Raw genomic sequence first — 13,959 nt, 5'->3', positions numbered from 1 at the left:
CTACTTCCCTCTGTGATCCTGACCTGCACTGACACCTTCATAGACTGAATTCACTTCCAAGGCCTCAATAATCAACACTGCAAAGGAATCCAAAAGCTCTAGTCCCACAGTCTCTACTATCTAACCATTATTATCAGGAGTTTCCGCTGTCATCTGGAATTCACACAGCCAACTAAATAAACATCGCCATTTTTTTCTTCAAAATATTTTTATTACACAGCCATGGCACGGCAACTAGATTTCATCTTTGCGAACCTGGACTGATCGGTAGTGGCTGCCTGTAGGGATATGCTAAGTATTCAGAGACCACATGTGGACATAGTAGGAAAAAATGCTATGAGTGATAGGTGGTGTCTGCCATGTGCACAAAGACCATGGATGTACTCTACCTCACAACCCTTCTTTTGTTCCAGATGCTGCTACAGTTCAGGTTCGTTAGCCAGGCCAGGTCAGCTGAGATAATGAATATGAGAATGTTTACTAAACTTTAAGCCATTACTGAATTATTTCCACTATGAATGTAATTTCTAGTTTTCCCCATGTCTAGATCCTTCCAGGTTGATACTTTTTGAATCAAAGATCTTTTTGACCTCTTACTACTTAAGAACTGAATCTCAACATATAAGTCTGAAGGTCAAGGTCCTTCAAAATCTGGCCTCAATTTACCCTTCAAACTTATCATTCGTTGTGTTCTCAAGCAAACACCATTCTAGCCAAGCCAGCCTATTTAATATTTCCTAATACTCTTGCAAATGTTATAGTCTGAACTTATGTATTTCACTCAACTTGAACTGAGCTGCTTCCTTGTTCCTGACAATTTAAGGACATTTAAAGTCCTCATGTTCAAGCCCCACAATGATGTACCAAAACCCATGGTAACCTAACTTTCCTCTTTATTATTTAAATCTTTAGTATGTGCTGGCTTGTAAAATGTATCTTTTTGTGCAAGATTTTTGTCTTCCCCAGCTAAGGCATAAGGACTAAATCTTCCTTACTCCTTTCATGTATTCTAAGATACTGAGAGGATGTTATGTTCTCAGTAAGTCCTCGGTACTTGATCAGGATGACATTTCATTAATAAAAAGAGAAGAAATCATCTGGGTTTCTAACTAGCTTTATGAATTACATACAAACCAATAAACTCCTTCACTATAATGAAAATTTCTTAGGCATTTAAGGATCCTCTAATATTTTACGGCAACAGAATTATTCATCACAGTGGAGGAACAGTATCACTTAAACTCTTTTATTCTGGAAACAAAGACATGATAAATAAACAATTTCACCTCTATCTTACTAATTAAAAATACTAGATTTAGCTTCTCCAAATCTAATATAAAATTTAACTTTAAAATGAAACTTGAAAAACATTTCATTGTCCAAAGACTACTGTATGTTTAGCTTATAATTTTGATCGCATATCATTTTTAATAGCATTTTATATTCCTGGTATCTCTCATATTTCCCTTTTGTTTGAATTTATTTGGTGTTCAATGAGCACCCCTTTCACAAAGACAGATTTCTACAGTAATCTTCAGATTGAGTTAAAAATAAGTTTAAAAAAATCACTATGGCAGAGCAACCAAGGGGCCAAGGAAACTGAGAAACTAAGGAAACTAACAGAAACTCATAGTAATTGAACTATTAAGTCACTACAAATCTTTCATTTGATTCCATTTCCTAAAGGTGGCTTTTCTAGATTTCCCTCTTCAATACTATTCTAAACACAATTATTTGGTCTCTTTAAAAAAGGGTTTAACTCCTCCACAAAACATTAACTCCAAAGTGAAACTAATGTTGTCTAATTAATTTCACTCTCCTATATTGATATTATAGTCATTAATCCTCCACTATTAAGAATGCTGATAGAGATACGATAGATATAACAAATAAAAACAGGATCTATTTCTCTTACATGTATTTATGAAGAGTTAAATATACCAAATGTCTTCTAATTACTAATACATAACCCCTTAAAAGTACTAGACTGTTCATTCATACACCACTAAGAGTTACAGTTACAGTTAACAATATATATTACAGTGGACAAGAATGTATGAACTTGTTTTGCTTCCAAAACCTTTAGTGAAAGTGACCTCTATCCTGGGTTCTATAAACTCCCAGACAGATCAAGCAGATAACTTCTATCCGCTCTTTTATACCTCAACTTTGAATTCGTTTCTTTAAAATGACCAAGCCAAGCATGCCTGGGTGGCTCAGTGGTTAACTGCCCACCTTTGGCTCAGGTCATGATCCCAGGGTCCTGGGATAGAGCCCTATATTGGGCTCCCTGCTCTCAGCAGGAAGCCTGTGTGTCCCTCTTCCGTTCCCCCTACTTGTGTTCCCTCTCTCGCTGTCTCTCTGTCAAAACAGAAATAAAAATATTAAAAAATAGTAATAAAATAAATAAATAATAAAAATAAAATAAAATAAAATAAAATAAAATGACCAAGTCAGTTCACTATAACTGTAGAATCTAACACCTAAACAAAAACTTTTTTAAACTCTTCTTTACCTTCTTTCACATGCTTCTCCAAACAGCCAGAACACTTTAGAAGTGGCAGGTACTCCAAGTGCTATACATACATTATAGCATTATTCTCTGAAATCCTTGAGTAAGCCCATTTTACAAATCTAGACATTAAGGCTCATATTGGCTAAGAAATTTGACAATAAGCTAAGAATTACAAGAAATAGGGTTTATAACCCAAATCTGCTAGATTCTTCTAAATCTCCTCCTATACTTATAGTTTATCCCATATAACACACACTTTTATAATCATCTTTTCCCTCCATACTAGACAAGGTTGCCTTCTCTGCCTCGTATATTCCAAATCCCATAAATATTAACCTTCTTTCTCTTGCAATACTCAAGGCGAAATACATTCTCAGCCCTAACTTCCCACCAGTGCTGCCTTAATTCAGGCCTTCATCAAAACAATGATCCCACTAGGCACCTCTTCCTATAAACCTATTGTAAGAATTTAAAACAGAAACAAAGTAACTATTGGGACAGCGGCTATTACCACCTGTATTCAGCATCTGACTTAAACCATTCTGTTTTCTTTTTTTTTTTTTTAAGATTTTATTTATTTATTTGACAGAGAGACCACAAGTAGGCAGAGAGGCAGGCAGAGAGAGAAAGGAGGAAGCGGGCTCCCTGCCAAGCAGAGAGCCTGATGTGGGACTCAATCCCAGGACCCTGAGATCATGACCTGAGCCGAAGGCAGAGGCTTAACCCACTGAGCCACCCAGGCGCCCAACCATTCTGTTCTAATAGAGGGAGATTAAAGTACAAATACAACCTGTATCAGAAACTGAAGACTTTAACAACCTGACTAAGCAATGAGAAATACTAAATGAGCTCCTAAGGAATAAAAGAGTTAGCAAGTATAATTAATTAATAAGTGTTCAGTGATCTGTACACTAGATGTTTTAAAAATTATAGAAAACTACATAGGCATAAGGTCTAATCTCCCAGAATTATATACAGGGTGAGAAAACAAACTGAAAAACTAACAAAAGAATATAAGCAAGTTAAAACAAGTACTGAGGAATCAAGAAATGAGGATTTAAAATGGTTAATAAAAATGGCTCCTTAAGCACCATTAAATCTTGAAATAAACCAGGTCAGCATGGTAGAAACAAGCAGCAGTCAACATTACTAACCTCAACCCAAAGATGGTTGTAGAGAGCTAGTATAAGGTTTTACTTTTCCCAATCCTGAATTTCTTTTTCAGGACTACATATATTAAACTTCACTTGGCAAGATGGCATATACTCTACAGAAAGTAAGTTAAATCACAGTACAACAGAACTAACTACAAAATAAGACCTGGCAGTCCTTTTTTTTTTTTTTTTTTTTTACAGATTTTATTTATTTATTAATAATATCTCACACAGAGATAGTGTGAGAGCACAAATGAGGAGGAGAGGGAGCAGGAGGTCCCCTGCTAAGCAGGGAGCCTGAGGTAGAGTCCATCCCAGGACCTGAGCAGAAGGCAGAGGCTTAACGGACTGAGCCAGCCAGGTACCCCAAGACCTGATAATCTTGATGGGTTTTTTGATAATCTTGTTTTTAAACTCTTAATTGTTCTAAGAAAATACCCCAGCTAATGAATTGCATCAGAACTACTTAAGTAAAAGTACTTAACATATACTGACTTATTACATATAACTTTAAGTGAAACCTCATCTTTCACAAAAACTATTTTTTAAAACGGTGGCAAAATAGATTCAAGATTCACCTCTTCCATTAAACCAATCACCAACCTGGAGTCTAATACAAGGCATATTTCTTATATTACATTATATATGCCTTAAATACAAGGCATATTTCCAAAAGTATGCATGTTTCTGCATACTTTTTCTGCTGGTGATTATACCTGACTCTAACCTAATTCTCTTCCCTCACCAACTAAATCTAAGTGGAATGAAATCCTACTAAAAGATTTTTTAATTGTCCTGGAATTCCCACCAGCAGTGCCTTTATTTAGGCCCTCAAATCTCATGTACACTATTGTTAAATACTTACCTGATCTCCTTTGTCTCCACTCTTACAACCATCAATCCACCTTCTATAGCACCTTCAACTTTCCCCCCAACTTTCTAATAGTCATACCTGATCTGATACTGGTGTACTAACCAGTGCAAAACTTCATCAACTGTATCTCTTACATCTATGAAATATACACTGATACCTTATTAGAGACAGTCTATACTAAAACAAACAAGACAAAACAAAACAAAAAAAAATCTTTTTTTAAATTTAAACTTAACTCACAAAATATACACCCAAGAGTAAAGGGAAACAAACATTTCAAATGTGTTTCAGGATTACCCTATCAGAAAACAGTAAATTTCATATATGTTAAAGTCTCCTGTTAAGGCTGCTAAAAATAGAAATGCCCAAGTTCTACCTCAGACTCACTGAATATTATCTAGGAATTCCAGCTAGCAATATTTGTAATCTCCACAATGTTTTCTAATGCACACCTAAATTTGAGAACCAAGCAGAAATCCTCCTTGCTCCGTAACAAACTACTACTAGTAGGCCTCCAACTTTCAAAGATGTTTCATTTCTCTCTCATCAACTTGGGAGCATATACTAATCTTAAATAGTCAGGTATCACCCATCCTAAAAAACTTTAATTCACCCTCTTTTAAACTCCTAAACTTTTGCCAAAAAAAAAAAAAAACCCCCACCAACTATCCATATATTTACATATGGTCCTAATCCGCAAAATCATCCCATCAGACAGTATCCCTATTTTAGAAATGAGAAAATCAATTCTACCACAGGAAGTTAAGAAAAGAAAAAAACAAGAACAAAACTTGTCCTAAGTGACCAAATGAGTCTGAACTCTGGTGTGCTGACTACAAGCCAAGACATTCTGCATTGTGACATGCAGCATCTTACATATCATTCTGAAGTACTGACTTACTCATCAGTTTACTTACTTGTTTCCCTTTTGAGACAGTAAAGCTCCTTGAGGGCAGGCATCTACCCGGATTTTGACCTCAACATTTAGTTACTCAATATATATTTGTTGAGTCAAAGAAGGAATGCAGCTCCGCCAGAACTGAGACTATAACTACGTATGTTTCATTCCTTGAACTCTTAGATATGGCTCTGAATACACATCTTCCTTAACAAATCTGGTCTGACTTGTAAACGTTTACTGTTGATTTTTTTTTAATGAGATAACCTATTTCACTATTATTTTAAGCTAAAAAAAAAAACTGCATAGTCAGCAAAGAAGAAAAAAAAGATCGTTCAAAAAATTAAAATAGTCTTACTTTACTCAAGTAACTGGAGACTTCAAATATTAAAAGTTAATCTTCACAATAATTTCATACCACTAGAGTGTGGTTTTAAATGACAAATTCAAAAGGTAAAGGTGATGAATAATAGATGACATAAAGATATTGAGCACTGAATACTGATGGCTCATTCTGCAATCCACTTATGCTAACCAGAAAGCAAGACTATCTCAATGACGGTATTCTTTCACATCTTTTTTTTGAAACCAGTAAACATTACAGGTAAGCAGAGAGCAATTAGTCAGTGTACTCGTGTTTAAATGTAATGTCCTTCCTCCCTAAAGTTAATGTGTCTGGTATGTAGAACGTAATACAACTACTTCCTTTCTGACACAGATTACATAGCAAATGAAAATAAACCATGGAAATTTTAAATTTTTTTCATTTGCAGATAATGTAACATTTAAAGAGCCAGAGATTTTCCTAAACTGAAAATATACAAAAGTTAGTGCTGCTTTAAGAATCTCACACTCCAATTGTATCAAGTTCTGATGGAAAAAAAAGAAGTGATTATTGCTTCTGCATGACTTTTTGAAATAGATCAATAACAAGTAAGAGAAAAACCCTTCTAAAACAACATGATGTAGTGGAAAGTACAACAAACTAGGCATCAGGAGTCCTGGTTTTCTAGTTCTGGTTACATTACGAAACTGCTGTGTGACTTTGGGTTCACTGGCTCAGTTTTCTCATTTGTTTAAAAGCAGTGTGTGTGTGTGGGGGGGGACTTGATTATCCTTAAAGTCGTTTCCCAAAATATTGATTTTAAACCAGTCTTCTTATTTCATTCTTCTAATCAGCAAAATATAAAACACATCTGAATTAAATGTAATGATTCAATCTCCAAGAGGATACAAAAGGTTGACTCCTGTAAAGTTAACAATTAACCCATAGGTAACTTTCCAGAAATTGTCTAATCTTAACTTCTTAAACAAGCAGACGTAGCCTAACTTGACATATTTAACACTACTAAGAAAAGTTGTAAAATGGTACTGCTCTGTGGACATTTCAGTAGGGGTTTCCTGGGTCGCCGTGGCACAGACAGTGCAGGTGCTAACACGCAAAAGAGGGGAGAAAGGGACCCAAACAGCGTTTGAACAAACTCAACCACAGTTCAACCCAGCCACCGCAGTAAGATGCAGCCTGACAAGGCCTACACCACAGAGCAGAACCTCCCCACCCCCAGAAGTGCCAGCAGCCAATGTAATGAATGCTTCCGTCAACAACACACATTCCCCTTCCCACAGCAGAACTGCTTGCTCCCAACCGGCCATCTGGGGTTGGAACAGGCCGCACAGCACCAACCTAAGAATCACTCTCAGGCCCCCAAAGGCCAAGAACTACTAGAGATTGCGGTTCCCCTGCGCATGGTTGTGGGGAGAGCAGCACCTCCTCCCACCAATGGGGAAAAAAAAAAAATCAGTGGGGAGGAGAGCAGAAACCAGGCCTGGGCGAGATTGCTGGAGAAATAAACGCTGGTTTTCTGCAAATGGGGATCAGTAGCATTTCCTGCCCTCATTCTGAACCGATGCACTCGACTTCATTCCCTCCTGGGATCCTAAAGGGGGATCAAATACCCCAAATCTGGTCCTCTTCATTCATATCTGGGCTTCATTCCTTGACCTACCCACTCCTGAACCTCAGCCATTGTGAAAGAAGGTACCCCCAAATCAAGCAGTAGGAGGTGAAGTGAGGGCCAGTACAGAGGCCCGGTTTTTAAGACCGAGCAGCTCGTGCAAGAATAAAATCCCCTTGTGGCCTGAGAGCAAAGTTTGAACCAGCAGCAAGGGCGCAGACCCGGGCCCGGCCAGGCAGGGTTCCAGGACAGGCCTGCGGAGGTGACACTTTCCTGCTCACGGGCAGCTTCGGGAGGAGGTGTCCGGCGGCCCCGGCCCGCAGTGCCCGTACCCAGGGAGCCGGCTGGCTGGAGGCCTGGCCGGCAGCCGGACCCTCCCCGCGCCGCTCCCGCCTTCTTCCCCACTCCCACTTCCCGGGCCCGTGAGGTAACGTCGGGGAGGGGATGGCGACGCGGGTCTCGGCCACTGACCACACATTTCTTGCCGAGGAAGGTGAAGAGAGACTCATTCTCCTGCGGGGTGAGCAGCAAGGACCCCACATTGGTGACCCTCCGCGGTGGCGGCGGCTGCTGCTGGCCGGAGCTCATGGTTTCGCTGGCGGGGTTGCGAGTCCAGGGCCGTCTCCGGCGAGTAGGCGAACGCTCTTTCCCCTCTCGGTGACAGGGGTAGGAGGAGGGGAATCAGAGGCGCAGCATCTCGCAGCTCCTCGGGCGCGGGGAGGAGGAGGCCACGGGAAGGAGGAGCCAACGACGGGCTGCGCAGAGAAAGGGAAGCTCCCGGCTCCCGACCGGCTAAGCTCCGGCCGGATGGCCGTTGTCTTCGTTCTCTGGCGACTGCGCTAAACTCCCAACTCCTCCTCCAAACCTCCTTCGGCGGCAGCAGCGGCAGCGGTGGCGGCCGCACAATCCAACATGGCAGCGGGGGCGGACGAGACCACAGGACGCAGGACGCGGGGGAGCGCGCCGGAAACGCGCGGCTGCGGGCCGGGCCCCTGAGGAGCCCCCCCCACCCCACGCCGCGGCCGGCCTCGCCGCGCCGGCCCGAGGCCCCGCCCCCTTCCGGCGGGGCGCGGGCTGCGAGGTGGGACGCGGAGCTGTGATCACGCGTACCGGTCCCGGCCTCTGGCCTCGCTTCTGTGGTGCTAGGGCCCGGCGGCAAGCCGCCTGCAGGGAAGAGGGGCCGCCCGCCCCTGGGCCGCGGAAGGCACACCTTGGCTAAACGTCGGTGAAGACCCAGGTCCCCCCTCCCCAGAATAGCTCTTATTTTGGGGGCGCGGCAGCCGGACGTTAACATCGCGGGTCAAAAAGATCTGGAATCTGGAGACGGAAGACTGGAAAGAGGGGACGCGCTCCCTGTGCTCCTCGTCGGTTTCGGTCAGAGCCGCAGGTGCCTGGGGTTTCTCAAACTTTGTCCAAACTTCAACAGTGGGAGTGGAGGAACAAACAGGCCTCTCCCAGTATTGTGAAAGAGAGATCTTGCTGATGGATGTTAACAAAAACCAAACGCGCTTAAAAAAAAATAATAAAAAAATTAAAAAAAATTTCTACCGCTTGCCTGGAGTGTTGCGTGGGATAAATGTATTTGGACCATTTAAATTCAATTTCTCTTCTCTGACGTGCCCTGAACACATTTTTCCCTGTCTTGTGAATTAGAAAACATGCTTTTACCCCCCTTCCCATCTTTTTCTTTCTCTCAAACCCCAAACACTCTTGTCTTTTTATCCAAAAGGAATGCGCCCATTTGGGGATGTCACACAGGAAAATAGGTAGTCTGATTTAATCCTTAGAAGAAAATCTCAAGAATTTTTGTTAAATTTGTATGCCTCAGAATATTGATAGTTACTTAGGATAACGTTCTTTGTTCAGTAAATTAAATACTAAACAAATATTACTAAACGAGGTTTTGCACTTACCGAAAGAAACGTAAAGAATACCCCTGCAGCAATAAGTATCTGACTTATCCACTTTTTTTTTTTTTTTTTTTTTTTACGATTTTATTTATTCATTTGAGAAAGAGATACCGGGGAGAGAAAGAAAATGATCAGGGGGAGAGGGAGAGGGAGAAGCTGGCTCCCCACTGTGCCAGGAGCGGGATGCCGGGCTCAATACCAAGACCCCAGGATCATGACCTGAACTGAGGGCATTGAACCATCTGAGCCACCCAGGCGCCCCTGACATCTCCACTTTAAACATCATTTATTGTATAATCTTTACCATTGTGTTTGGTAATTATTCAATTTCAATAAACAAAGGAGTTGCCATATATTAAACCTGACCCCCATATTACACCAGATAAAATTTGGTAAAACTATTTGATTTTAACATCCCTTTAGCTTCCAATGCAAGTCTCCTATGTACTAAAGAAACTGATAAGCCATGATAAATGAACTTTGAAAATATTATAAAAATTCAAAATTAAAGCTGCCCGTATGAAACTAGCTAAGATATCTAGAAAGGAAAATGAGATCATGTAGTCCTGGGAGTCCTCTTACAAAATACGGACATCTCAAAATTAAACTTGATTAGTAGTGTTAGGGGGAAAAGTGATTCAAGAAAAGCAAGCTGACTTTTTATAAAATAATTAGGTTTAGAAAGGCAGAAATGTAAACCTGCAGTTGCCTCTGAATTACGAAGCTAACAGACATTACATCAGTTTGTCTCTTAAAAGTGCGGTTCCTTTAAATTAAAACCACAGTGACAGCAGAAAGCAGTACAAATTTTTGAGAAATAATAGAAATCAGAGTCCTAATAGTGTCAAACCTGTGAACCAGGGTAGTAACAAATACACACTTAAGATAGGCCTACGTGGAGTTCCTGTTCTGCCGTGTATTTACACAACCTTATGGACCTTGGACAATTTGCCTGAATCTTGATCTGTAAAATGAAAATAATTTTTATTTAATAAAGGTATAGTATAGAGATAATTAAACCTACTTCAAAGCTGTAAAATTTACCAAGAAAATATATATAAAATATCTGACACATAGTGGTTACTCAAATATTATTTGTTCATCATTGACCATCCTTGCCTATGGTCTTCTTGTCTTCCCTTTGCCTGTGGTCAGCTTCCCTTCCCTTAGCTAAGGATCAAAAGTTGAGTTGAAATGTGTATTTTTACCTTTGTGCTATCTAAATGTGATACTTCAAAAACTGTTTTTCTCATTTAGAACTCTGCACTTCTCCAAATATATGGTGGTGAATTATTTCTTAGCATAATTTCGACTAAGGCTATACAGTATGTCACGTGGAGTATGTATGTCCCACTATGCCAAAATTATAAACCTTTTAAAAACTATAAATCTAGAGACAGACTCATTTGTTTCTAATATTATCTTTATAATATTAAATATTTTATAATATTGTATTTTCTAATGTTAATTTTACTCATTAATAAAAACTGAAAGGCGTCAAGTTTTATGCAGAAGGTCAGCTTTTTAAAAGCTTATAGACCACCCAATTATTCTGAAGATCAGAGAGAGAGCCATGGAAGAGGGCTATGGGAAAAAGCAGGCAGCATGGAAAGCTAGTTGAAGGGACATCAGCTATGAGTTAACTGCTAGGTTCCAATCATTTCACAACCTCCTGTTAGCCTGGACTATGTACTATTTTAATTGCCTTTTTTTTTTTCCTTTCAGGAAATATTAAATGTCATCTATTTCTAGGTGCAATTTTCTGACTGTTTGCCCCTGTTCTTTGTTTAGAAATGATGATGGCCCAAATCATTTAACTTTGACTCAAAATTTGAAATATGGTTATTTTGTCCACAAAATTGCAATCTAAGTTTTTATTTTCTACCCCTTCATTCTTATTTTTGCTTTTCTTTGGCCTTTGTCCAACTCCCTATTCTTAAAATGTGGAAAATGTTACCATGAATGTTACATTGGAAATATGACTTCCTTACTCTTATGAGCATGTGGACAAGCAATATTTGGGGTTTTCCCTTCTTAGCATGCATACAAGGATTGTATTTTTCCATGTTCATCCCAAGACCAAGCAGTAGCAGCTTGGTTTGTTTCAAAGTTCTAGCAAGTCTCTTCTTTTATTCTTGATAGCATATCCTCTATTTGGCAGAACACAAGACATCTTTCTCTCTGTTTTCTTTGGCAAGTTATTTTCTTATCTCAAATTCTTTTTACCCAGTTTGAGAGATTGGATTTGGTCCAGGAAATAAGAAGGATTCTGTTTCCCTTCCACTAAGTATCCTGAAATTTATAAGCTAGGTTAAGAAGACTGTAAGGATTTTATCTTCATGTGGGTATAAAATGCATATGCTGTATTAAAATGTCTGAAAATAATTAAGAATAAGGCAATTCTTAAATTTAATTTCTTCCATTTGACTTTCCATGACTCAGAATGTATTCTAACTACTTCTATTTTCTTCTTTCTTTGCTATGATCCTTTAAGGTAAAGTCCTTATTTTAACAGAAGACATTAGGGTAGCTTATTTATGGAAATGAGGGTATATTTCAGATGGATTCCCTGCCATTATTATATTTTGCAAATTTCTCCTTTGTTAATCCACTTTTCTTCTCACAGATATCATTGTTTGTATACTATTACAAGTCCTTTGAAACACCCTGTTCTCATTGCTAATGTTAATAATTCAAAATGTAGTGACACCCATCATTATAGAGGAATGTGGAGGTAGCCGCACACAGGATCAATTGCATTCAGCAGCCATTGTAGCCATAATTACCAGTACTGAGTAGCTGCTTTACTTGGCAGAACTGAGTTATAGAGACAGAACAACAGTGAACCAGGATACTGCAGGGATGATGAATGTGACTTTTACCAACCAACCTCCAAGTGCCTTGGGTTTAAAATGTTCACATTGTAAAATGTCTTTATGCATGTTTATGTAAATGTTGCACACAGCAGTGTGCAAGAGAATTTGTCCTGGTACTTTCATTAAATGCGGAATGTTTTGTTTTTCATCAACTAAAATCTTAAAAAGCTAGCAAACTATTTTCCCTTCCCTCTTCCTTTTATTTTTATTTTTTTTAGAGAGGAGAGAGGGGGAGGGGCAGAGGGAGAGAGAGAATCTTAAGCAGGCTCCACACCCAGCGCATAGCACAATAGGGGGCTCAATCTCACAACCCTGAGACCATGACCTGAGCCAAAATCAAGTCAGACGCTAACCAACTGAGCCACCCAGGTGCCCTTTCCTCTTCCTTTTAAATTCCTTTTGAGTATAAACCTCTTTGGGGCATACTTTTTATGAAATAGATAGCTTATTTACAATTCGTTCTAATTTCTTATTGATATTAGTAGAAAACTGAATTCTTATTCATGCTAGTGAATTATAGTGATAGTCACTACCACTATATGGCATAATCTCCAGATGCCTAATATATACCTGATGTAAGAAAGATGACATAGGGATTGAAGCCGACAGCCAAGAAAGAATTTTTGAGACATCTTTGGTGCAATAAGGTGATTTTATTAAAGGATGGGGACAGGACCCTTGGGCAGAAAGAGCTGCACTGGGGTCATGAGGGGTGGCCCATTATATACTTTCAAGTTGGGAGGAGGTTAGGGATAGCATAAGTCTCAAAGGAATTTGGAAGCAAAGTTTTCAGGATCTTGAGGGGGCTAGCTAGCTATTGTTGGCAAAAGGTCATTTATTACTATCTAATAAAACCTTAGTCATGAGATCCTTCAGATGGATACTGGTGGGCCATATGCTTGGGAGATGATTGCCAACACATATCTTGGTGGGTTTACAGATAAAGGAAGTTTCCAAAGGAATTTTTATACATTAAATAAACTTATAGGATTTCGGTTGGGGGTGGGGTGGAGGTGGCTGGTCAGGCTAGGATTGCCTTTTGCCCTTAGCAAAGTATTATTAACATTGAGGGGGCCGTTGAGTCCCTAGGCCGTTCAGTCTGCCTGTTTCAAGGACATGTCAATGGGCTGTAGGTAGTAAGGACATTTAACAATTTTTGTTCTGCCTTTGTTTCCCACCTCAGTACCTTTTTGAAGAAATTATTTAAACAGCTAAGTGTGTAATAGTTCCCAGGGTGCTGCTTACAAGTTTTCTCTGCTGTTGCTCTTTAATGTTAATGAATATTCAATGGCTCTCAGTTTAATTATTTCAGATGAGAGGAGGGGAAAACATTGCTTCCTTTGTTATAACATGCTCCATGTCAGTCTACCTTGATTGAAATGGTAGGCATCTTGGATATTTGTGATCATTTGAAGATGCCACAGATCCCCATTACCTCACTAAAAGTATCAGGGTGAAGGATATGGTCATCCCTATCATCTAATATGTTGTTGCTGTTATATTGATCAGGTTTATTTGATTTTCTATTTCAATAATTTTTGTGTTTTTATTGCTCTTTTCTACTTCAGGCTTAGTAATTTGTAGTTCTTTTTCTATGTCAGAGTTGAAATCTAGGCTTTTTAAAAATTGAGATATAATTGACATGTAACGTTATACTAGTTTCAGGTTAACGACATAATGATTTGGTATTTGAATATATTTCAGGATGCATAAAACTTTCTAAAATCAATATTTAGTTTTATAAAAGTGATACATGAGCATAATTTAAAAAATACTA

The 13,959-nt window shown here is 39.3% G+C and overlaps 1 protein-coding gene across 2 annotated transcripts in view; it reads right to left on the bottom strand.

Moving 5' to 3' along the window:
- The window catches only part of WASL (WASP like actin nucleation promoting factor), a 65,241-nt gene extending 56,875 nt beyond the window's left edge, over nucleotides 1-8,366 (bottom strand). For both annotated transcript variants that reach the window (XM_032870150.1, XM_032870160.1), the window contains exon 1: nucleotides 7,868-8,366. In XM_032870150.1, the coding sequence (XP_032726041.1) occupies nucleotides 7,868-7,984 (117 nt within the window). In that variant the 5' untranslated portion in view covers nucleotides 7,985-8,366. The remainder of the gene's footprint in view (nucleotides 1-7,867) is intronic.
- Nucleotides 8,367-13,959: the final 5,593 nt, after the last annotated feature.

Source organism: Lontra canadensis, unplaced genomic scaffold, assembly GCF_010015895.1.
Source record: "Lontra canadensis isolate GAN:19392208 unplaced genomic scaffold, GSC_riverotter_1.0 scaffold2, whole genome shotgun sequence".
Lineage (NCBI taxonomy): Eukaryota > Metazoa > Chordata > Mammalia > Carnivora > Mustelidae > Lontra > Lontra canadensis.
The sequence above is the reverse complement of the archived record's forward strand: the minus strand, read 5'-3'. Positions and strand labels throughout refer to the sequence as shown.